We start from the raw sequence: 26,665 nt of genomic DNA, 5'->3' as shown, positions 1-26,665 counted from the left end.
TTGCTCCACGGCATGTGGGATCTTCCTGGACCAAGGCTTGAACCCATGTCCCCTGCATTGGCAGGTGGACTCTTAACCACTGCACCACCAGGGAAGCTGCAGAAATTTAAGTTTTAATTTTACATAAGTACACTACTGATTTTAAAGCTTATTTTTTAAATCCTTATAATAAATTCATTCAGTCTTTCCCAGTTTGATCATGCATAAATTCCTTTCACGAGATTCCTTTTCTATAAACCTTCTACAGCTATCTTTTTATTTCTAGTAACTTTAATTACATATGTATTAGAATTTTTAATCCTTAAAAACCTTAACTGCTGCTGGAAACTAAGAAGTAAGCAATTGTGGACTCTTAAACTGGTATTCTGTGGCTTGGAAAATTTATAAATGCTTTTTATAATTTATAAAAATGCATATTTTCTCATAGTAAATTTGTGTGTGGCACTGGACATGTTTACCAGTAGACCCAAATATCTTTAGTTTTTCTGTAAAAGTGTTACCTCAAAATTGGGTTTGCCTCTTGGTGGGTGTCGAGCCAAAAGACACAGCCAAGCCCAAGACTGGGGGAAGGAAGGATTTATGATTACTTGCAACAAGTAAGGAGAACACCAGGGATCTTTCCCAAAGCAGTGTCTCCCCAAACAGCAAAATCGGGGAAGTTTTAAGCTAAGGGTACATACATATTCATGAAGGGGCTTGGGCAGTCCACAGAGTCCAGGCTTTACTGGCTTCAAGCCACAAGTGTCAGAAAAGGTCAACATCATCGTCCCTTAGGTTCCAGTTGATCTGGAGGTTGAGCACTTCAGGCTAATGTTCCACATTGAAACAGAACTGGAAGTCTTTACAACAGATAAAATACCTTTGCTATTGTTATTTTTCTTGTCTGATAACAATTTGTTCCTGCATTCTTTTGTTCCCTTAAGATCATTAATTACTGAGACCTGTTCAAGGGTGAGCATTGTGGCCAGGCTTAGATCACAAAATGACTTAGGCCAAAAATGATTTCTCTTATGTCAAGAAAGCTATGCCTGATTTTCTTTCTCTGGGGACCCCCTACTTTATCTGCTTACAAAATGAAGCCAACAGTAGATAAAACTACGTTCAGTAATTAATGTTCCAGTATTTCATCCTATTTGGAAATGATCTGAATATTCAATAAGCTTAACTTAATTCATCATTTAACTTAACTAAGCAAAATTTTTAAATTTCAGGTTACCAAAAAGATTTGGGGAAACTATTTAAAAATTTCATCCAAAAACGTCATTAGAGGGGACTTCCCTGGCGGTCCAGTGATTAAGACTCCGAGCTTCCACTGCAGGGGCATGGGTTGGATCCCTGGTCAGGGAACTAAGATCCCGCATGCCACGCGGCACAGCCAAAATAATAAATAAAAAATAAAAAAGTAAAAGCGTCATTAGACAATGTCAGTCATCATCCTAAATTGTTTCTCTGGCTAACAAATTTTGTAACAGAGATAACATGAACTTATTTGATTGGTAAACCCAGGTAGGAAAAAAGTTTTATACTTAATGCTGATAACTCCAAAGACATGCCTCTTTTAATTAAACCAATAAATTTAAACTAGCTTTTATTTACTAAAGACTATTTAGATCATAAAGATTATGAAAAGCATTTGGGTTAATTTTTTTATAATTTTTTAGGAATTTTATGAATATATAACTCATATAAGGGCTTAATTTTCTTTAGGCCAATTAAATACAGCTCTTTTACAAATTATTTTTGGTAATACCATCTGAAGGTAGGAAACACCACGCATCTATTGCACATATATAGACACACATGAACATACAGACACAGAGACCTCATAACTTCCATACGTTAAGATTTCTCATTTGCCCATGTTTGAAATGACCTTTCCCCCTTGTTTGTTTGTTTGTTTGTTTAATGACAGGAATTACCTCTCTGGGAATTCCCTGGCAGTCCAATGGTTAGTACCCCTTGCTTCCAGTGCAGGGGGCACGGGTTCCATCCCTGGTCCAGGAACTAAAATCCCTCATGCTGCGCAGCGCGGCCAAAAAAAATTTTTTTTTATTTTTTAATTAAAAAAGAATTACCTCCCTGAACTTTGTATTTTAACATTTACGTCTCAAAGGCACAAGGAAAGAATGCAACTAACAAGCCTTTTAAGATAAATAGGGGAGGTTAGGGAATTGGTAAAAACGAACAGGTGAACTTTGAACTGCCCCTAGAGCTGCATTTCTACTTTTGCAAAGATTTGTATGATTAGGACAGTTGCTCTCAATTCCTCAAGGAATTGGGTTGCAACTTAAACGACATCAAAGGATCCACTGATAAATTCTTTAACAAGGTTTTTCTTTTTCTTTTTTTAATTGACGTATAGTTGAATATGTTTCAGGTGTACAACATAGTGATTCACAATTTTTAAAGGTTGTACTCCACTTATAGTTATTATAAAATATTGGCTGTATTCCCTGTACTGTATAATATATCCTTGCAGCGTATTTAATTTATATATAGTAGTATGTACCTCTAAATCCCCTACCCCATCTTGCCCCTCTCCCCACTGGTAACCAGTAGTTTGTTCTCTATATCTGTGAGTCTGTTTCTTTTTTTGTTAGATTCACCAGTTTGTTTTATTTTTCAGGTTCCACATATAAGTGGTATCATAACAGTATTTGTCTTTTTCTGTCTGACATTTCACTAAGCATAATACCATCCAAGTCCATCCATGTTGTTGCAAATGGCAAAATTTCATTTCTTTTTATGAGTGAGTAGTATTCTGTTGTGTGTGTGTGTGTGTGTAAATGTCTTGTTTATCCATTCATCTGTTGATGGACACTTAGGTTGTGTGCATATCTTGGCTATTTTAGATAATGCTGCTACAAAAATTGGGTTGCATGTATCTTTTCAAATCAGTGTTTTTGTTTTCTTCACATATATACCCAGTAATGGAATTGCTGCATTGCAGGGTAGTTTTAGTTTTAGTTTTTTGAGGAACCTCCATACTGTTTCCACGGTAGCTGTACCAATTTTCATTCTCACCAACAGTGTTCAAGGGTTCTCTTTTCTCCACATCCTCACCAACATTTGTTATTTGTGGTCCTTTTGATGATAGCCATTCTGACAGGTGTGAGATGATATCTCATTCTGGTTTTGATTTGCATTTATCTGATAATTAGCGACATTGAGGATCTTTTCATGTGCCTGTTGGCCATCTGCATGTCTTCTTTGGAAATATGTCTATCCCAGTCTTCTGCCCATTTTTAAATCAGATTTGTTTTTTTTTTTTGAATGTTGAGTTGTATGAGCTGTTTATCTGTGTTGGGTATTAACCCCTTATTGCCCATATCATTTGGAAATATTTTCTCCCATTCAGTAGGTTGTCTTTTTGTTTTGTTAATGGTTTCCTTTGCTGTGCAAAATCTTTTAAGTTTAATTGGGCCCCATTTGTTTATTTTTACTTTTGTTTTCCTTGCCTGAGAATACAGATCCAAAAAAATATTACTAAGACCAGTGTCAAAGAGTGTACTGGTTATGTTTTCTTCTAAGAGTTTTATGGTTTCCAGTCATCCATTTAGGTCTTTAATCCCATTTTGAGTTTATTTTTGTATTGAATATATGGTGTTAAAATGTTCTAATATCATTCTTTTACATGTAGCTGCCCAGTTCTCCCAGCACCACTTAATGAAGAGACCATCTTTTCTCCAGTCTATATTCTTACTTCCTTTGTCATAGATTAATTGACCATAAGTACATGGGTTTATTTCTGGGCTCTCTATCTGTTCCATTGATCTATGTGTCTGTTCTTGTGCTAGTACCATACTGTTTTGATTACTGTATCTTTGTAGTGTAATCTGATGTCAGGGAACATGATACTTACAGCTCTGTTCTTTCTCAAGATTTTTTTTGGCTATTTGAGGTCTTTTGAGTTTCTATACAAATTTTTAAATTATTCTAGTTCTATGAAAAATGCCATTGATAGTCTAATAGGGATTGCATTGAATCTGTAGATTGCCTTGGGTAATATGGTCATTTTAACAATATTCTTCTAATCCAAGAAAAATGGTATATCTTTCCAACTATTTGTGTCATCTTCAGTTTCTTTCATCAGTGTCTAATAGTTTTCTGAGTATAGGTCTTTTACCTCCTTAGGTAGGTTTATCCCTAGCTATTTTATTCTTTTTGATGCAATGGTAAATGGGATTGTTTCCCAAATTTCTTTTTCTGATAGTTCATTATTAGTGTATAGAAATGCAGTAGATTTCTGTATATTAATTTTGTAATTAAGAGGCATCCCCAAAAATGGTGCAAAAGATATTTTATATTCCTCTCTCTGCTGGGTACTACAGACAGAGGTCCAGGAGATCTGACTATAGTAAGAATTCTTACCCTTAGGAAGCTTCTGACGATTTTCCCAGGATCTCATCTGCAGACTCCGAGTGGGGTTTTAAAGTATTTTCATTTCCCTTGGCTGTTCAAGGAAATAATGTAGCAGTTTACCAGAAAAATCCCTGACTTCTGTCAGCTCTGGGAGGACCCCATATGGGGGCCCTCTCTTGAAGGCAGACGTGGTTGCATCTGTAGGGCCATTCACTTGGCAGACTTGTTTATGGTTTTGTAAGTCTCTTCAGAGTAGAAAGAGAGAGGATTACTAAATGAATACTCAAATAAAGGAGGATAAAGGGCAGCAGCAGGAGTTATGTCAGTCTTCTAGTCTTTTGTTTTAGGTGCCTCTTGTGTCTTTTTCATTAGCCTTTTGTAACAAATCTTTCAATGAACTATTTTGCAATTTTGAAGCTTTTTGGAGGCTTTTGCATACTTTTTAAGTGCCCTTCTTAAATTATCTATCTAATTGGAACTTTCCTCATGATGGCCACTGTACTTTCCCTGAGGGCTGGTGGCAGTTTGGTAGGACCCTGGCCACAAATTCAGTTCAGCCCACATTTCTGTCAGGCAGGCCATATTTTGGGGCTCGCAATCTGATGGTTACCAAGCCATGTCCTCAAGACACAAAATTCCAGGTTGTCTTTAGTAAAATTTTGGCCATCTTTGTAGATATTTATAGCTTCTGAGACCATAAGCAGGTATGCCTGAAGGTAGTGTACTTAACTCTTTTGATTTTAAGGATCTTATTTTTATTTCTATTTATTTGGTTTTTTCTTTGTTTGTTAGTTTAAGTTTTGAGGGGTATTTTGTTTGGGTTTTTTATTTGTTTTTGTAGGGGTTTTTTGGGGGGGGGCAGTTCTTCCAAGATCACCATTATAAGTAATAGCCTTTACTTAAAACAAAATTTAATTCATCTGAGGCCTCACACTGGACCCAGTCCACCTAAATCAGACCCAGTCCGATTCCAGACCCAGTTGGTTCTTAAGTTGGACCGTGTCCTACTCCAGCTGGTAACACTGACACTTTCCAGTGTGTCACCTGGGGGGTGGGAAAAGGATTGAGCCAGCAAACCTCAACAAATGGGATTGCAAACAGGGGCTCCACATAAATGGGAACTTGGAACTGCCACTAACAGTTCCCACGTGAACAGATTCTTGGGGTAGAATCAAGGGCTGGAGTTTCCAGTCAAATAGGAAACGTGTGGAAAGCCAATTATATCTGGAGCCTTGACACAAAGAGAGCAGAGTTCAGAACTGAGAGGAACTTACCCATGGCCCTCAGAAACAGTGAGAAAGACAGTGAACCAAAGGCTTCATGGGTACCACACCTGCATTTCTCATTGTCCCTGAGACCCTATCAGAAGTTCACTTCGGATCCCGTTGCTGCAACAAAAACTGTTAGAAAAATTCAACTGAGTAAATCTGAAGATCAAATAGACGTTATTCAGTGATTCATGTTTCGGGCAGCTTCCTATCTAGCAAATAGAAAGGAGCTCCAAGGAGCTACAGAAAAGAAAAGGTTTTTAAAGGCAGGGTAGGGGGTGACGGGGGACAAAGAAGTCATAAATTTAAAAAGGATTATTTCAGGCAAGGTGGCAAGGTCACCTCCCTTTATGGGATACAAGGTTTTTATTAGGCAGATTACCTCACTGATGCTGACCAGGAAATTCCAAAAGGACCAGTAAAGATTATGTTCCTGGGGAAGGTTGGAACTGTAATTAGGTTAGGTATTACGTCCCTTTTAGTGACATAGGCTTAGCTCAAGTGACTCCATTTAGAGCCTGTTGTTTGTTTGTTTTTTTATAAGTTTTTTTTAATATATTTATGGACTTTTTATTTATTGATTTATTTATTTTTGGCTGTGTTGGGTCTTCATTGCTGTGTGGGCTTTCTCTAGTTGTGGCGAGCGGGGGCTACTCGTTGCGGTGGCTTCTCTTGTTGCAGAGCACAGGCTCAGTATTCATGGTGCACAGGCTTAGTTGCTCCGCAGCACGTGGGATCTTCCCGGACCAGGGAATGAACCTGTGTCCCCTGCACTGGCAGGCGGATTCTTAACCACTGCGCCACCAGGGAAGTCCCGGTTGTTTCTTTTTAACATTCCTTTCTGTTAATTTTATATAAACACAGAAAAAAGCATTTCAGAAACATGAAGTTTACCTTAGCTCCACCTTTCACATAGCTTGAAAGTTTAACAATTAAACTATTCCTCCAACCTGCTGTACAGAGCCCAAAAACTAAAATAAATTGCTAAATCTAAAATTCCTTGGTAATTTATTAGGAGATAATGTAGTCCCAGTTGTGAATTGTTTAAGGGGAAAAAAAGTTCATAATATCACATTAATAGGCTTTCATTTATTTGAAAACAGAACATGTGATCTTATATCCCCTCATCTCTCCTGAATGACATGAACTGCTGCTTGCTTGCCAGTACTTTTCTCTGCTTAGTGGTAAGAACTAAGAAAAGCATCCTGGAATAAATACTACATCAGAAAACCTAGGTTCTACCCACTTCTTCCTAGTTCAACCACTTAGTGGCTCTATAACCTTTCATGGATCCTTTTTTAACAAGTATTGTTCATCTGAACCACAGACCAGAAAATGATTTGAGTGATTACATTTCTGGAGGTCAGAAGTCTAAAATGGTCCCTCCGGGCTGCACTCCTTCTAGAGGGAGGAATCCAGTTCCTTGCCTTTTCCACCTTCCAGAGGTCACCTGCAGTCCTTGGGTTACAGCCTCTTCCTCCGTCTTCAAAGCCAGCAACACAGCATCGTCTGTCCTTTCTGAGCTCTCTTTTATCCTTATGTCTTCTCTCTCTGACTCCCACACTGCCGACTCCCTCTTACAAAGACCGTTGTACATTGGACCCACCAGGATAATGCAGAATAATCTCCTTTTCTCAAAATCCTTTACTCAGTCACATCTTCAAAGTTCCATTTATCATGTAAGATAGCATATTCACAGGTTCTGGTGATCAGGACATGGACACCTTTGAGGAGTCAGCCTACCACACCTGGGAACAAACAAAAATTCATTAACAGTAAAATGGATAAGTAAAAAAAAGTTGGTATATTCATGCAACAGAATGTTATATAGCAGTATATGAATAAACTATAGCTATATGCATTAACATGAATGAATCTCAAAATTCTGTGGAAAAAAAACCAAGTCATAACACATTACATTTAATATCATTCAATAAACATGAAGGTTAAAACCAGGTACCACTAAACTAGTATATCGTTTATATATTTAATCTGTGTGTGTGTAGTAAAAGTATAAAGAAAAGTACCTTGCAGGAGAATGGTTGTGTCTGGGAGAAAAGAGGGTATAAGATTAGGAAGGGGCACAAAAGGAGCCTGCCAGGTGGATGCAAGAGTATTCTTTTTATTCCTGTTCTTACAAATGTTATGCTCTTATTTGTAGATTTCACAATTAAACACTTTAAAAGAAATTAATGTTTTTACATTAACAATTGTTAATTGTTTCCACTAGAAACATCTTGAGGAGCAGATTGCTAAAGCTGATAGAGAGTATGAAGAATACACGTCTGAAGATCTCTTGGACAATATTAGAGAGATTGGAGACAAGTATAAGAAGAAAGCTTCTCTACTTAAGGCTTCTGATGAATGAAGATAAAATGTTGATTAAGCGAGAACTTTATTAACAGTGTAAATTTTGAAATGTCCTTTGTAGGTTTGAAAAATCTCTAGCATATCCTTTATCCCTCCTTACAATGAAGTCTCATGACCACATCTTCCCAAGCCCGTGAAATATTTTTATATCTTTTATAAATCTAGTTCATTAACTTAAGGTATGTATAACCTGAAATTATGATAACTGGTTGGATTGTTATCTTTAGATATGAAAGACCAATTATATTATGTACTTGGAGTTAATAAACTTACATCAATAAAGTGTGTTTTTCCCATGATCTCTCTGCCTAACTTGAGATGGTTAGAAAAATAGGTATTTTGAATTAAACCCGGAGTCAGCAAACTAACTGTGGGCCAAATCTAATCACACCCATTCACTTACATATCATCTATGACTGCTTTCCCATTAAAAGAGCAGGGTTAAGTATGTGTGACATATCATGTGGCCTGAAAAGCCAAAAATGTGTACTATCTGGCCCTTTACAGAAAGTTTGCCAATCCCTGGGATAAACCATACAGAGGTTGGCACTGACTGACTAAAAAGCTTTCCTAATCACTTTGGACACAGAGACCCACTCCTTATCCGGAGCTAAGAAGCTAAAGTTCTTTCTGGCTTCATGCCATCTTTACTCTGAAGTACGTAGAAGAATATGGAATGCGAGAATCAGAAGAAATAATCTCATTTAACCCCCTCATTTTAGAGATGAAAGTATATTCCTAGAGAAGTTCTGATTTACTCATGTCATGCATCTTAGTGGTAGAGGCCACCCTGAGCTTCTTGAACCTGCGTGCAATCCTGACTACACAGCCACAGGAGCCCTGAAACATGAATGTTCTGGATGGTGAGGGAGTCATGTTAGAAAGTGGGATTTTTAGACAGGTCTAAGTTGTTAGGAAGCTCCTCCTTAAATTGAACTAAAATCTGCCTCCAGTTGAATTTTCTATTCTTTTAACTTTATTCCAGCTCTAATATAAGTCAGAATGAAGAACGTGATAAAATGAAACGTAAGCAATATACAGAATGGGATTCCAGCAACATTTTATGAAGAGAGGGCATTCAGCCTGACAGCATGGAAACAAAGACAGGTCGTTGCTGGGAGATAATTAATAGGTATGGCAAGATTAATGGTTACCAATATATTCAACAATCTTGACTCCAACATCCAATAGAACTTTCTTCAGTGTTGGAAATATTCTGTCTGCACTATCCTGTATGATACCCGCTATATGAATCTATTGTGTACTCAAATGATATATATATATATGACAAAGACTCAGAGCTTTGCCACTCAGAACATGTTATGGAAATAGCATCAGCATCACCTTGGAGCTCGTTAAAAATGCAGACCCTTGGCCCCACCCCAAACCTACTGAATCAGAATCTACACCTTTTACAGTGTATTGACATAGACTGTACGTATTTAAACTTTTCATTAAGTTCCGACATACATATACTCCCATAAAATCATCATCACAGTCAAGCTAATGAATATATCTATCACCTCTAAAAGTTTCCTCGTTGCCCTTTGCAATACTGTCTTGCCCCTACCTGATACCTGCCTGACAGCCATCCCCAGGCAAGCACTGATCTCCCTTCTGTTACTACAGATTAGTTTGCATTTTCTAGAATTTTCTATAAATAGAATCATATAGTATGTACATTTGTATGGCTTCTTTCAGAAAATTGTGAGGTCCATGTTACACTGTATATCAGTAGTTCATACCTTTTCATTGCTGAGTAGTGTTCCATTGTATGTATATATCGAGTTTGTTTATCCATGTAACTGTTGATGGACATTTGGGTTTATTTACAGTTAGGGGCTATTATAAATAAAGTCATTATGAACGTTCATGTACAGATGTTTGCATGGACATATCCTTTGATTTCTCTTGGGTAAACACCTAGGAGTGGAATGGCTAGTTCACGTATGGTAGACGCATATTTAACTTTCATGAAACTTAGAAAATGTTTCCTAAAGTCGTTGTATCATATGTTCCTATCTGCAGCGTATGAGTTGCTCACGTCCTTAACCACACTTGCATGGTTTTAGTTTAGCCATCCGAAGGGTGTGTGGTTCTATCTACTGTGATATTAATTTGCATTTCCCTAATGACCAAAGGTGTTACGCATCTTTTCATGTGCTTTTTTTTCAACCATATATGTTTTATATATATATATATTCTCCCAGTCTGTGACTTGCCTTCTCATTTTCTTAATAGTGTCTTTTGAAGAACAAAAGTTTTAAATTTTGATGAGACCCAATTTATCACTTTTTTTTAAAATACTTTCTGCATTTTGTGTAGTATTTAAGGAATCTTTGCCAACATCACTGTGATTTACACCTATGTTTTATTCTAGATGTCTTATAGTTTTGACTACTAAATCAAAATCAGAAGTCAAATGTGCATTTTAAAAAGGTCCCCGAGGGGGCTTCCCTGGTGGCACAGTGGTTAAGAATCCGCCTGCCAATGCAGGGGACACGGGTTCGAGCCCTGGTCTGGGAAGATCCCACATGCCGTGGAGCAGCTAAGCCCGTGTGCCACAACTACTGAGCCTGCGCTCTAGAGCCCGTGAGCCACAACTGCTGAGCCCACATGCTGCAACCACTGAAGCCCGGGCGCCTAGAGCCCGTGCTTCGCAACAAGGGAAGCCACCGCGATGAGAAGCCGGTGCGTCACAACTAGAGAAAGCCTGCGTGCAGCAACGAAGACCCAACGCAGCCAAAAATAAAATAAATAATTTTTTTTAAAAAATTACTATTAAAAAAAGGTCCCCGAGTTGTCGTATGTACGTTAAAATTTGAGGTGCACTTCTTTAAAAGAAAAAGTCACCACTAGTTAAATACTATCCATAATGTGATACTATTTAATAGCGACTCTAGGAATGACAGAAAAATTATACTAAGTTTAAGCAAAGTGATAACCTCAGCACAACTTGGGACATGCTCAAGAGACAGAAGTGATCAGTGTACTTGCACTTTTCACTTCACGTTTTTTACCTCACTCTACACGCTTTCTTCTGAATTCCTAAGCACACGCTTATCTCCAGAACTAACACCATTAAAGTACAATAGATGTTGTTCCAGTTACAAGTTCCAAGAATCCTAGAGTCAGAAAAGCCTTTGGATATCATACAGTTCAACCTTCCAATCAATGAGGAACACTTCCCACAGCATTTTTGTAGATGGTTACCTGGCCCTCTTCTGAATACTTCGGTGGTAGGACTGCTTCCAGATGGCTCGTTACTTCGAAGCATTTGATGGCTAAGCATCACTACTTGCCAGAAAGTTCTGTGTCATATTGGACCAAAATCTGCCCTCGTGTAACTTCCTCCAGTCACAGCTTTTTGTCATAGAACAGTAGGGCTGTCATAGTTTCCAGTTCCACTTAGGGACATCAATTGCCTATTATTGTTTATCTTATGTTTGATCCTGTGTTTAATTAAGTCAGTCTTTCCCGAATTGCTTTGATCTCTGTTATTTTACCTTGCTTTCAATGTTACTATTTTAAGCCTTTCCTCCATAGAAATATTTTTTCTTTTCTTCTTTAATTTTGAAATAATTTGACTTTTAAAAAGTTGTAAGACCAATACAAATAATCCCCTTCACACAAATCCCGTAGCTAATATTTTACTACATTTATTTATCATTCTCTCCCCCGCCCTCCCTATTTTTTTATTTATTTATTTAGCTAGCTAGCTAGCTCTGTATCTTGACTCACTTGTAAGTTGCAGACATGATACCCCTTTACCTCTAAATACTTCAGTGTATATTTCCTAAAAACAATGACAATCTCGTATAACCATAAGACAATTTCAAAATCTGGAAATTAATATTGGTACGTTATTACCTAATCTACAGAACTTACTCAAATTTTGCCAGTTGTCCCAATAATGTCCTTTATTAGGATTTTTTTTCTCCTGGTCCAGGATCCAATTCAGAATCACACATTGCATTTAGTTGTCAAATCTATTTAATCTTTTTTACACTGAAAGAGTTCCTTATTTTGTCTTTGACTTTCATGACCTAGACATTTTTGAAGAGTCCAGTGATTTATAGACTGTCCTTCAATTTTTGCTTAACGTGTTCTCATGACTAGATAAGATACGTATTCCTTGAAGGACACAACAGAACTGATGTTACATTCTTTTCAGTACATTGCATCAAAAGGTACGTGATATTTATGGTTCCATTAATGTTAACTTTTAATCACTTGGTTTGGGTGGTCCGCAAGATTACTCTTTTCCCCTTTGTAATTAAGGATATGGGACTTCCCTGGCGGTCCAGTGGTTGAGACTCTGTGCTTGCAATGCAGGGGGCCTGGGTTTGATTCCTGGTCAGGGAACTAAGATCCCACATGCTGCACAGCCAAAAAAAAGGAATTGGGGAGGACTATGTAAATACAATGTTTTTCATCAAGTTTTCACTTACTAGTTTCAACATCTATGTGTCTTGAATGAATTATTACTATGTTGCCAAAGAGTGATTTTTTTAGAGATATAATTGGCATACGATGTTTCAGGTGTACAACATAATGACTGGATATTTGTATATATTGCAAAATGACCATCACGAGTCTAGTTAACATCCGTCACCACAAGTAGTTACAATTTTTTTTCTTGTGATGAGAACTTTTAATATCTACTCTTAGAAACTTTCAAATATACAGTATAGTATTATAAACTATAACCACCATGTGGGGGGGGACGGAGAACCGGCTTGGGAGCTCAGCAGGCTTCCCGGCCCCAGCAGATCACCCTCTGCTCCTCTCCCACTCTTCCCGGAGACTCCCTCCCACCTGCCTCTCCTGATCTCCCTGGCCTCAGGGGCGCCAATCTTGTCTGGCCTCCACTTCTCCTCCCCCCTCAGTCCCCCTGCGTCCTACCGGTTCACTCTGGGGTTCCTCCCGTCTCCTTGGGGGTTACAGTACCCCACCAGCGGCTGGAAGGTGCCCTAGTTGTAGGGAGACGCTAACTCCGGGTCTTCCCGCACTGCCATCTTGACTCCTCCCCCCAGATTCTTTTATATATATTATATATATGATTGAATCACTTTGCTGTACACCTGAGATACTGTAAATCAACTAAGCTTCAATAAAAATAAATCAATTAATAATAAACCACACACACACAAAGAATAGGCACAGACAAAATCGCTCGGCCAGTTGTTAAACGGAAGTGGTGTGATGGGTACCTGAGGGAAATGGTCATGCTGTCAGAGATGGAAGTTCTGTGTAGGTCCAGTCGCGGAGACTCCCACTTACCAAGACTGATCTAGTTACTGCTCCCTCTGAACGTCCACCTTTCAGCCACAGAGACCAACACTGAGCCCCTGATACAGCACTATCCTTGGAGGAGACCAACTGGCCACTAGGTGGCAAATTGACCACATGAAGCCCTGTCCATCCTGGAAGGGCAGCACTTCATCCTCACCAGGATCAATACCTATTCTGAGTAAGAATTCCCCTTTCCTGGGACTTCCCTCGTGGCGCAGTGGTTAAGAATCCGCCTGCCAATCCAGGGGACACGGGTTCGAGCCCTGGTCCGGGAAGATCCCACATGCTGCAGAGCAACTAAGCCCGTGCGCCACAACTACTGAGCCTGCGCCCTAGAGCCCACGAGCTACTACTGAAGCCCGCGTGCCTAGAGCCCGTGCTCTGCAACAAGAGAAGCCACCGCAATGAGAACCCCGGGCACCTCAACAAAGAGTAGCCCCCGCTCACCGCAACGAAGTACCCGACGTAGCCAAAAATAAATAAATAAATTTATTTAAAAAAAAAAATAGAGTTTGCCTTTCCTGCCTGTGGAGCATCAACCATACCACTATCTGGGGCTTTTGGAATGCTTAACTCATAGGCATGGAGTTCCATACACTTAACATCTGATCAATGAAGGAAATAGAGGATTGAGCTCATGACCACGGGACACAATGGTCTATCCTGTACTGGACAATCCAGGGGACTATTCTTCTAAATGTACAACTGAGATGCAAGAGGAAACACTCTGAAGGGATAGGTCCCCATCCTTTAAGATATGACATATTTATGGGAATTCCCTGGTGGTCCAGTGGTTAGGACTCAGCACTTCCACTGCGGTGGCTGGGGTTTGATCCCTGGTGGGCGAACTAAGATCCTGCAAGCCGTGGAGCACAGCCAAAAAAAAAAAGATACAACATACCTATTAAATCAGAGAGCTCTGTGTGCCGTGTCCCCAGTAGGAAGGCTCCATGGGACCGGGAATCAAGGGGTGGAAGCCAACGTTGTTCCACCTGCCGTCCCTCCCAGTCACCCATTGAGGACTGTGTGTGTCCCATGCCCCGAGCTGCAAGGTTGAAGCTCCTGCTCCTATAAGAGACACATTCTCCTTGTAGAAGGTGTGGTGGTGCCAGATCTTCCCCACGTCGTCCTGGTCGGTGATGATGCCCTGCTCTACGAGGTACTTCAGGATCCGGACGCTGTGCCTGCTTTGGGTCCTGTCCTCCAGGTAGCTGTCCTTCTGGCCCACACCCACCATGAAACCCGGGTGTTGAGGCGCCCGAGGATGGATGGGAACACAGCTAGGGGGCATTATCTCCAGCAAAGCCAGCGTTGCACATGCCAAAGCCATGGTGGATGACAAGCACAGCGATTTCCTCCTGCCTTGGATCCTCCGAGGTTGGGAGCGAAGGAGGGAGAGCCTGAGCGCAGGAGCCCTCGGAGCTGAACTGGCTGAAGCAAGGCCTCCCCGGGTTCTTTTTTTTTTTTAATTTGGTTATTTATTTGACTGTGCGGGGTCTTAGTTGCAGCATGCGGGATCTTTTGTTGCAGCATGTGGGATCTTTAGTTGCAGCATGTGGGATCTAGTTCCCTGACCAGGGATGGAACCCAGGCCCCCTGCATTGAGAGCATGGAGTCTTAACCACTGGACCAGCAGGAAAGTCCCCTAGGTTCTTAGATGCTGTGTTTTCATCGTCTACAGTTTCAGTTGGTGGTTTCTTTTCATTCAAAGAATTGTTTAAAATGGGTTGAAATTTCCACGTAAAAGGAGCTTTGTTGCCGTAACTTGTATTAATTTCTTTTTATATTGCATGGTGACCAGAGAATGCTATCTCTACTATTTATTGTATGCACTTTGCTGAGGTTTTTCTTTGTGGCCTAGCAGTTTTTGTGAACATTCACGGGCAATTGAAAGGAAAGCATATTCTCTTTTTTAGGATGTATTATTTGATATGTCATTAATCAGATCTACCTTATCAATTATATTATATATAATTATATATTATACATTATCAATTATATTACTAAGGTTTCCGTAATTTACTTATTTTTATTTACTTGATCTCTCACAGATTGAGAAAAAGACAGGTTAAGTGATTTTGCCAAGTTCTCAATAGTAAATGGGAAAGTTCTTTAGTCAATGGCAAAACAGAATTCAGGCAGTACGATTTCAGAACCTCAGCTCTGAGCTATTACACCACCTGACTTCTGTGAGCATTCATTAGATTTTTCTCTGTGTGTTATCACTTGGGGGTTAAACCATTTAGTAGGAGGAAGAGAGATCTCCCAGGGGAACAACATGAAACCAATGAAAAAGGCACAGAAGTTTGTGAAGCAATATAGAAAAGTATCCGGGAAGTCAGATTATTCTCTGGGAAGCTGAGTAATTGTACAAAATGTAACATTACATTTGGGGGATGTAAATGTAAGTGTTACATGTAAATGTTTCATGTAAATGTTAGGGGCAGGGTGCATGTGGTCAAACTGGGGATGGTAAGTGGCTAATATCAAGCAACTGAGCAAGTGGGGGACAAGCTCCACCAACAGTCTGTAAGAGGGTTATGAGAGTGGGATATTTTATCCCTTGCAGACCTTCCAACCTCCCACTGGGAGGACGATTATCAGTTCTGGGGCAGGAGAGTCCACCCACCAGACAAGTGCAGGGTTAAGATACAAGGAGGGAAGGTCCTGAGTTGTTTGCCCATGAAAGGGAGGTGACAGCGCCACTGTGGTGGAGGGCGGGGTGATGAATTGCTCTCCACTGGCAGGTCTTTCAACTAAGAAAGGAGAAAGATATGTGTGCTCAAGAAGCTAGTCTGTTCACGGGTAGAAATGGGTCTGTCTTAGGGAAGCCTTTGGGAATTATGTCTAAAAGAGGATACAAACAGAGCAATGTCATTATAGGGAACAATTACTCCCTGCTTATCTTCCAGCCTCAGAAGTAGAGTGTCTGTTCTCTACAAATTAGAGAAAAATGTAGTTACCCAGTGGTCTTAAGAGAAGGCCCTTATGTCCTTTGCTCATGAGAGTAGAGAATGCAAAACTCCACCAGCATGCTGGGAGAGAAGTGGAATGGTTGTCAAACTGATTCCCTAGGTACCTGCCAGCTTTGCAGTAGGGGAGATGAGGTTAGGTCTATTTGAGAGACTTGGATTTCAAGGCACCAGGAGGGTCAAGGTTCAAGTTATTTGGACCCTGGAAAAGGAATCCCAGATGTGCTCTTATACCTACACCCTCATGCCTCACCTCTTGGAAGAGGAATTTAGAGAGGTGGAGCAGCTGATTATTTGAAATTGTCCATTCTCAGCCAAGCAAGGAAAGCTGTGGCAATGAATCAGGCCAGAAATGAAGTTGGCCGTGGAGAAGGGGGCGAGGCTCAAGTGGCTCTGACACTTTGAGCAGGAAGGTAGTAAGGGGGCTTCTAGGGGGAGGGAGAGTTGGGGAACTCCAATTCTATGAGACAGCACTCAGAGCTGAAGAAGCCACCAGAGCCAGCAAAAGCCAGTTAAAGCCACCAACCAAAGAAAAGACCACCAGGCCACACCTATAGAAAAAAGTTGGGTTTATTGAACTCACTGCAGTGAGGAAGAACTAATCATGGGATGTCTCAGTAAGACAGAGTGGGGTTCGGGCTCGTGCCGGTTGATTCTAAGAAAGGATGGCTTGTTAGTCATTTTTGCAACTGCAGCATACCCTTAGTTATGTTTGGTTACAGACACGGTCTTGTTGGCCTGACTGCGCCCTGTTGATAACATTGTCTATCACAGTCTGACTGCTAGCAGAGTGGCTTTGCTCTTTCTCAGGTCCTAATTAGAGTTAGAGGTCCTGTTTGGGGAAAGTAATTTGGCTGACCAGAAAGCCATGGAAAAGCCTCAGTAGGGTTGTGGTTCTAGAAGAGCACTCGAGGAAAAATTCAGCTGAGCAGAGGAAAATGGGGAATTTAGCTTACGTGGAGATAAGAGGCCACTCAGCAGTTGTTGGAATATCTAAGGTGAACCCCGCCTCGGATACCCGGAAGCTGTTTCCTGCACTTCCATGGGTGTTCTACTCTGTGAGAAGACTTAGGCACATGGGGAAAGAACAGCAAAATTACACTGAGCATGTACTGTACTTCCCCTTCCTGTTGTGGTTGGCTTTGAGTTAGAACACCTTGAGGAATTTGGCTTTGAGTAGCAAGCAGTTTCTGTCTCAGGCTAGCAAAACTGGAGACAATACACTATTTGGTATAAACTTCCCTTTGTTCTGAAAAAGCAACAGGGTTGAACAGATTTAGTTTTGCAACGTAAGGCAAAAACGTTCTCGAAAATGGAAAGGGTTGAGATGCTATGAATCTGAAAGTCTAAAACATTCATGGGACCCTGTGTGAATTTGTGCACGTGCACATATGTGTGTGTGTGTATATACTTGTGATTCTGCTCGAGTACTTTCTTCTTTTTTGAGAAGCCTTATTTTTTTTTAGATTTAGAGCACAGGAACAGGAGGAAGGACACACCCAACAGCTGTAGAAGCAGGAAACATCTACTCTAAAACTGAAGAACAAAAACATGAAAACTGAGAGAATTTTTTGCGTATTTTGCTCCAACTAAACTTCTTTGAAAAAGTCCAGGCTTCATCTATGTATGATTGGGAATGGAGATGCGATGTGCAATGAATCCAGTGTGATTCATGCAGTTTTATTTCTACAAACTTACTGTTTGCTTTGGAGAGTATTTCTTCTCTAGATTACATTCCAGAGGTATTAGGAGCTAAGTCCCATGGGACAGCAGTGGGGCAATTATAGGAGTGATGTTCACTTCAAGCTGGGGGAGGGTCTATAAGGAGGAACTGGCCTGGGCTTGGCAAAGGTCAACCTGAATTGAACTATTGCTGAGAGTGTTTAGAACTAAAGAAAAAAAAAAAAAGACTTGAGGAATGTGAAAAGTACAAGCCATCCTTGTTCTTCATAACTTATATGGTTATGTAAAAGTAAATGAGCTACTTGCTATAATACTTATGTATCTCTTGTGGGGATGCTGTATTCTAACTCTGTAACAGGCCAACTGCCCTGTAGGGGGAGGATGAGAAATATCCAGTTTTTAGGAAAGAGCTTAGATCTCTTTCAGGAAAGTGAAACAGTTTCTCTTTCAAGAAACTGTCCATGGGGGAAACCTGTGTTTTCTCTCTGGGCTTAGTTTGGGGACTACATTTTTTTAAATTAATTAATTAATTTATTTTTGGCTGTGTTGGGTCTTCGCTGCTGTGCACGGGTTTTCTCTAGTTGCGGCAAGCGGGGGCTACTCTTCGTTGCGGTGCGCAGTCTTCTCATTGCGGTGGCTTCTCTTGTTGCGGAGCATGGACTAGGCACACGGGCTTCAGTACTTGTGGCACACAGGCTTAGTTACTCCGCGGCATGCGGGATCTTCCTGGACCAGGGCTCGAACCTGTGTCTCCTGCATTAGCAGAAGGATTCTTAACCACTGTGCTACCAGGGAATCCCCTATATATATTTTTTTTAATTGGAGTAAAATTGCTTTACAATGTTGTGTTAGTTTCTGCTGTACAATGAAGTGAATCAGCTATATGTATGTAGACGTGTTCCGGGAACTACCAATTGTTAGAGGAAGATTTCTCTGCCCATTTGAAGGCAAGTGCTATACGCTGCAAATGATTCAGCTGCATTTTGTAAATCAGACTATATAGCCTTTTATATATTCATCACCCTTTTTGTCTTCTTTGGTCCAGTGTTTCTCAAAATGTCATATTTGGACTACCACTGTTAGAATCACTTGGAAGTTGTCAAAAATAAAAAGTCCTATCCCATACTTGATTGATTTAAAATATCTGGGTATGAGGACTTCCCTGGTGGTCCAGTGGCTGAGACTCCCCCGTCCCAATGCAGGGGGCCCAGGTTCCATCCCTGGTGGGGAACTAGATCCCACATGCAGCAACTAAGAGTTTGTATGCTGCAACTACAGGTCCCGCATGCCGCAACTAAGATGCAGCACAGCCAAATAAATAAATATTAAAAAGTAAAATAAGGGACTTCCCTGGTGGCACCGTGGTTAAGAATCTGCCTGCCAATGCAGGGGACATGGGTTCAAGCCCTGGTCTGGGAAGATCCCACACACCGCAGAGCAACTAAGCCCATGCACAACAACTACTGAGCCTGTGCTCTAGAGCCTGCAAGCCACAACTACTGAGCCCACGTGCCACAACTGCTGAAGCCTGCATGCCTAGAGCCCGTGCTCCTCAACAAAGACAAGCCACCCCAATGAGAAGCCCGCGCACTGCAACGAAGAGTAGCCCCTGCTCGCTGCAACTAGAGAAAGCCCATGTGCAGCAACGAAGACCCAACGCAGCCAAAAATAAATAAATGAATTAATAAATTTATTTTAAAAAATAAAATAAAATATCTAGGTATGGAAGCTACGAATCTGTGTCTTAAACACCCCTGACAGGTTTTTCTTATGCATACTACAGTCTGAATACCCCAGCAGAATCTCAGCTGTGCTGCCAGCAATTAAAGAGGGGATCTATGTTCATGAAGGTGTTAGAGTCTTAAAGAGGAGCTAGTGGTGGCAGCAACAGAAAGAGATTCCCCACGGGAAGTTTGGAGCTTTGAAGTCTTCTATCCTATAGAGCCTGTGTATAAGTTTGCCTTCTGTTGCCAAATGTGGAGCCTTTAGTTTGTTATTGCAGGAGGTGATGAGTTCCTGTAAGCTTTGAGTCTTTCTTTCTAAAGAAGCCTAGAAATACCTTATTTATTATTTGCCACCAGATGAAGCCTGAGGCATCCAAGTTGGGCTGCTGTTAAATCCTTAAGAAGGTAACCCACTTTGAGGCAGGCAACATCTTTCTGCAACCATTTGAGTAGGATCCCCCTTGGGTGTTCAGTTCCATTTTCCCCAAGTACTACAATCTTGGATACTTCCAGGTATCTACAATGTTGGATACTTCCAAATATCCAACATTTTATTTGGAGCCCAAGTCAAAGCTTAGAAACTACTTGACCTGACTGCTATGTGTCTTCACAGGCCCTATGATGCACCTGAGTGACCACACGGGGCTGACAGGAGCCCCAGTAACAGTGACTACTTCCCCCTGTAACACTTCCTCCTTGCCTCAGACACCTGCCATGCCCAACCCACTAACTCCATGCTTACGTGCTATCAGTCCTATCCTTGCTGCATCCTTTCTTTTCTTCTGCATGCTTTATCCTGTTACTAATCTCCTATAGAAGCAAACCTGGCACTTTGTTCTGCTTCCAAAATGATTAAGCACGTCATATACTACAGTTAGGAACATGATAAAACCATTTGCACTCCTAGATAAACTGAAAATAGTAGGGTCATCCTGACCGGTTCTGGTCTCCAGAATAAAAAACCCTGAAAATTTTCCTACAAACCTGGACTCTTGAGACAATGTTATCCCTGATCTTTGTTATGCTGGTGTCTGAAAGCATAGGTGACTTTTGTAAATATGGTGGTTGTGTGAGAGAGTTGGTGTGGTTTTTTTTCCCCACCATGAACAGACTAATGAAAACTTGGTACCCTTGATAGTTTTGCCTTTTTTTCCCCTTTAAGTATTTGTGTTTTGAATTTGGTGAGCCAGTCTTTCTGGCTTCTTCAGAAAGAAGTCTGACACTCTTGCACTGAGGGCAAGTAAATTTGTCCTTCCTTTCTTCAAGGCAACAGTCTCTAGGGGCTTCCCTGGTGGTGCAGTGGTTAAGAATCCGCCTGCCAATGCAGGGGACATGGGTGTGAGCCCTGATCCGGGAAGATCCCACATGCCGTGGAGCAATGAAGCCCGTGCACCACAACTACTGAGCCTGCACTCTAGAGCCCTCGAGCCACAACTACTGAGCCCACATGCCACAGCTACGGAAGCCTGTGTGCCTAAAGCACGTGCTCTGCATCAAGAGAAGCCACTGCAGTGAGAAGCCTGTGCACCGCAATGAAGAGTAGCCCCCCCTTGCCACAACTAGAGAAAGCCCACGCACAGCAACAAAGACCTAACACAGCCAAAAATAAATAAATAAATAAATAAATTTATTTTTTTTTAAAAAAAAAAGAGTCTCTGGAGTCTTCCTGGGGCAATTCCAGTCTTTTGTATTGTTCCCTCCAGAATCCCTTCCATTGCATCAGGATCACTTACATGTCTCCTCCTCCTCATCTACCCAGTGGCCTAAACCCAAAACCTGGAGTCATCCTTGACTCCTACCTCTCCTCACTCCCTTCTCTTATCTTCTGAAAGTCTTTCATATAGGTCTGTAACCCAACCATGACTTCTTTTATTTACTTTTATTTTTAATGTGATGATCCATTTATTTATTTATTTATGCATGCATGCATGCATGCATGCATGCATGCCTGTGTTGGGTCTTCGTTTCTCTGCGAGGGCTTTCTCTAGTTACGGCAAGTGGGGGCCACTCTTCATCGCGGTGCGCGGGCCTCTCACTATCGCGGCCTCTCTTGTTGCGGAGCATAGGCTCCAGACGCGCAGGCTCAGTAATTGTGGCTCACGGGCCTAGTTGCTCCGTGGCATGTGGGATCTTCCCAGACCAGGGCTCGAACCCGTGTCCCCTGCATTGGCAGGCAGACTCTCAACCACTGCGCCACCAGGGAAGCCCCTACTTATTTATTCATTTATTTGTTTAGTGTGAGAGTTTTTATTTTTTTAATCTGTTGCTTTTTTGAAAACATCTTTATTGAGCTATAATTCCCATACCATAAAATTCACTCCTTTAATGGATACAAGCGATGATTTTATGCATATTCCAGGAGTTGCACAACCACTGCCACCATCTAATTTTAGATATTTTTTTATCACCTCCTCCACAAAAGAAACCAGTACCCTTTAGCAGTTAACCATAATCTCTTGCCTGGGTTTCTATAACAGCCTCCAGCAAGTTATTAGGTAAGCCCTTGTAATCCATTCTCTATACTACAGCTCGACAGAACTTGCTGAAGTGCAAATGTAAGCACTCCCCATCTGAGATTAAAAACCTTCAACAGCTCCTTGCTCCCATTGTCATCCTGACAGAGTACAGAATCTTCTGGTGAGTCCAGGCCTTTAAGGATCTGACTCCTTTCTTAATTCTGGAATAAACAGTATTTTAGTATCATCTGGGGACCATGATGGACCTCAGAAAATCAATGAACCCCGTGAATGTGTATGCAAAAGTTGGTATGTTCTCGGACATGTCCAGTGTAAGGATAAATTGCATTTGACTTTCCAAGGTTTAGAATATCTGGAAGAGCAGATTAATTATATATAGTTTTCCTTATTTTATAGTTTTGTATTGTTTGTATTTTTATCTATGGAGTGGGAAACAGTCATATTTTCAGAGCTTGAGGTGTCTAAAGATCATTTTGGCCCAGGAGGTATTGGGGAGGGAGAGGCAGCCCCCCCGGGGCAGGAAAGTCTTACTTGGGGGAATAAGGTCTAAATTGAGTCCAGTGAGCTAAACTAAGGGTGTGGGGAGGTGGCTGGTAGCGAAAGGAAGAGCTGGGAAGGGCCACGGAAATCTGTGGGAGGGCGGAGTAGAATGTCAGTGCCACAGTAAGGTTGGTCATTATTTCCTGGGCCACTGGCTCCTTGGGAGGACTGAGGTGGGGGGCAGGGAGGGCTTTTTCTTGTTCATCTTTGAAACCCCAGCACCTGATGCACGATAGGCATGTAACTGGCAACAAATGCTGAATGGATTAATGAATAAATGAATGAACACTTCTAATAAGGCATCACAGTTTTCTATATTCCTTGTCTGTTTTATTCATCTCTGCCTTGTTAATCTTGTGCTCAGTATTTGTGGAATTGCCCTGAGTTGCATAGCTTAGAGAGGGGGTAGGTTTGGCGCTTGGGAGCAGGTGTTCTCACTTCTAGCTCAGTTTTCATGCCCCTAACACCACATCACCTCTTTAATGCTGTACCATTAAAACAAGGTGTTTATTATAACGTGCTCCTCCTCGGAGAGCTTCTCAGAGGCTCACAAACCGCAATTTCTTTTCTGACAATCCAGTTTCGTTCCTTTTTAGTCACTCCTCTTATTAGTAAGCAACATTTTTTTTTAAGCAGCGAGTTTCAAATATTCAAAACCATCAGCCAGCCCTATATTTTAGGTAACTATAGATATTTTAGCTAAGTTATTTAAAAGAGCACAAAAAGTGTGTGCTTTTGAGTCTGCTGTAGTACTTAATGTCAGCTCTCATACTACAATGTCTCAGTGGTAATAGATGCCATCTGGAAAAGAGCTTGGTGTATTTGCCAATATAGAACTTTACCTCCAAATTCTTACTGATCAAAACAAGATCTATTAAAACTGAAACTTTCAGAAAAGTTTGCCCAAATTTCAAACAAAGCTAACAAACATTAGTGTTTATTTTGAATTAGATTTATGGTTTTCACCAGACTATGATGAGTTTTCAAAACAATGACACATCTTACTATTTCAGCACTTCAGGATTTCAAGGAAATTTAACACTTGTGAATATACATAGAGGTTATACAGAGGGCTCAATGAATGGAAAAATGATAGTTCACAATATTATATGAACCCCAAATGAACTTATCTGTAGTGTATAAGTGTTCAAGCTTTGGAGTCAGATAAATTTGGATTTTAGTCCTGGCTCTGTCAATTACTAGCCATATGACCTTGGGCAAGTGATTTATCCTTTATGTCTCAGTTTCCTCAATTCTAATATAGGAATAATATTTATCTAGCAGAATTAATTGATATAAGTGCCTCAATCACTTAATGAATGGCAGCTATTAATACGATAACATTCATAGTAGGAATATTAATCCCTAATATATCAACTGGGGTTTTTATTTACAAGGAAAAGAAACTATCTCTGGCTCTTTTAAAAGCAGAAACAGGAACTTCCCTGGTGGTCCAGTGGTTAAAACCCCATCCTTCTAATGCAGGGGGCCTGGTTCGATCCCTGGTTGAGGAACTAAAAATCCCACATGCTGCCTGGCATGGCCAAAATTTTTTTAAAAAATTAAAAAGGGTAAGCTGGAACGAAGTGAGAGAGTGGCATGGACATATATACACTACCAAATGTAAAACAGATAGCTAGTGGGAAGCAGCCGCATAGCACAGGGAGATCAGCTCGGTGCTTTGTGACCACCTAGAGGGGTGGGATAGGGAGGGTGGGAGGGAGACACAAGAGGGAGGAGATATGGGGATATATGTATATGTATAGCTGATTCACTTTGTTATAAAGCAGAAACTAACACACCATTGTAACGCAATTATACTCCAATAAAGATGTTTAAAAATAATTTTTAAAAAATAAAAGCAGAAACAGTATTTTTGACTAGGCAACTGTGTAGCTTGTAGATTTGCTGGGGGGCTGGCAAACCCTACTAGAAAATTACTTGGCCAGAGCATAGTTAACTTCATGAACAGGTCCCATGAGGACACCACTGCCCCTTGCACAGCAAACACCACTCCACACTGGGCTAAGGGTGTCTCTGTTGCCTTCACGAGCTGGACGCCCCATTAATGTCTGATTGGTCACATGGGTGTACCTCAGCAGCCTGGGAGACTGGAACAAGTTGTTTCTGGCACTGGTAGCCACACCTTCAGTTGGTGTTGTGCTCTGTCTGACGCCTAGATTTATATGATGGGGAATTCTCCAAACATAAGAAGGGATAGAGAGGCTGGGTAGCCAAAAATATGCAAGTATGCACCGCACTTCCCAGGGAGCCACATGTTTTGGAGAATGGTTTGATGCCTCCCTCTTTCACATACCACACATCCAAATCATTAGCAAATCTTTTAGCTTCCCTTTAAAATATATCCAGAATCTGACCACCTCACTTCAGCTCCACCTTTACCAGCATAGATCAAGCCCTCTTATCTCTTGTCTGGATTATTGAATCAGCCTCCTGACTGGTCTGTTGGTTTCTACGTTTGGCCCCTTACAGTCTGTTTTCAACATAGCAGTCAAAGAAGTTCTCTTTAAAAATATGTCAGGGGACTTCCCTGGTGGTCCAGTGGTTAAGACTCTGCGCTCCCAATGCAGGGGGCCTGGGTTCGATCCCTGGTCAGGGAACTAGATCCACATGCCACAACTAAGACCTGGTGCAGCCAAATAAATAAACAAATATTTTTAAAAATTATGTCAGACACCCCCAAAAATAAAATAAAATAAAAATATGTCAGACCCTATCACACCTCTGCTCAAAGTCCCTCAGTACTTCCCATTTCCTTCAGCATGAATGCCAGAGTTATCATGGTGACCTATAAGGCCCTTCCCATTATTCCTTCTCTCCCCCATTTATCTGTCTGTTTGCATCCTCTATTACTGTCATAATGCCACCCATGCTCAGAACTTAGGATCTTTGTACTTGTTTTTCCCTCTGCCAGGACCATTTGTCTCATAGACCTTTACAACTTGCTCCTTCACTTCCTTCCACTTTCTGGTCAAATGTCACCTTATCAGAAAATGTTCTCTGACCACTATATAAAATTGTGACCCTCCAGCCCCTGGGACTCCACATCCTTTGAAATTCTTCTCCATAGCGCATTGATCGCCACTTGACATTCTGTATATTTAATTGTTAGATTGTTTCCATCTCCCCCTGTAGAATATGAGCATGGGGAAGATGGGAACTTTGATTTGTAACTTCACCATCTAGTTGGCACATAATAAGTATCTGATGAGTGAACAAATGATAATAGATCCTTAATAACTGTCACTTTACTGATCATGTGAATAAGGTATAGTCTGTACAAAATGGTGTCTGCACAGAATGTAACACTGTTGCCAAAGTTATGTTTTTTAGAACAGATCATATTATGCCACTCACATGTAGAAAATTTTTCTATTGCTTCTGACTGCTGATAGCCGTCCTTCTCAGTTTGGGGCATGAGGGGATGGAGAAGTCACAGGATAAAGCAGCACATCATTCTAGTCCAGAGGGTCAATTTTGCTTTTAGAATTTGGGGGAGAACATTTCCAACTTTATTCCTCTTCAAAGTACTGCCACATGCATGTATATATACAAACAAAATCAGCAGAATCATGTTTTCCCATTTAGTTCAGCTGGGTGAAAATCATGAAAACCCAAGAAGGAGAAATTTTTATATAAGCAGTGAGTGATTAGAAAATTTGATCCTTCTGTGCTGTTACGGAACCTGGTGTTAGTGCTGTAATTGAATCAAAATGCACAGGGTACTTAAGAACAAGATGAAAAAGGGTTTGTGGCATCTCATAATGAGCACAGCTAAGTCCTTAATAGTAAGCAATACAGTCAGTTTAAAAAGCTTATAATGTACTCAGTTCCTTATTGAACCATGGGTTTTGCTACCATGGAAATGCAGTCGACCACAATCTCAAGTGTCTCTAAAGTGAGAAAACACTGAGTAAGAAGAGGAGGAAGTCATCATTCTTGCAGTGACACTT

The 26,665-nt window shown here is 40.9% G+C and overlaps 1 protein-coding gene across 3 annotated transcripts in view; it reads left to right on the top strand.

Annotated features, from left to right (window-relative positions):
• NDC80 (NDC80 kinetochore complex component) overlaps positions 1-10,398 on the top strand; it is a 64,140-nt gene extending 53,742 nt beyond the window's left edge. For 2 of the 3 annotated variants that reach the window (XM_068562894.1, XM_068562895.1), the window contains exon 17: positions 7,861-9,821. In XM_068562894.1, coding sequence (XP_068418995.1) covers positions 7,861-7,998 — 138 coding nt within the window. In that variant the 3' untranslated portion in view covers positions 7,999-9,821. Of the gene's footprint in view, positions 1-7,860; positions 9,822-10,380 lie in introns of those variants that run through there. The other variant, XR_011076212.1, reaches the window with a different exon arrangement.
• Positions 10,399-26,665: the final 16,267 nt, after the last annotated feature.

The sequence above is a fragment of the Eschrichtius robustus genome, chromosome 14, assembly GCF_028021215.1.
Source record: "Eschrichtius robustus isolate mEscRob2 chromosome 14, mEscRob2.pri, whole genome shotgun sequence".
NCBI lineage: Eukaryota > Metazoa > Chordata > Mammalia > Artiodactyla > Eschrichtiidae > Eschrichtius > Eschrichtius robustus.
This window is presented reverse-complemented; position numbering and strand designations above follow the sequence as displayed.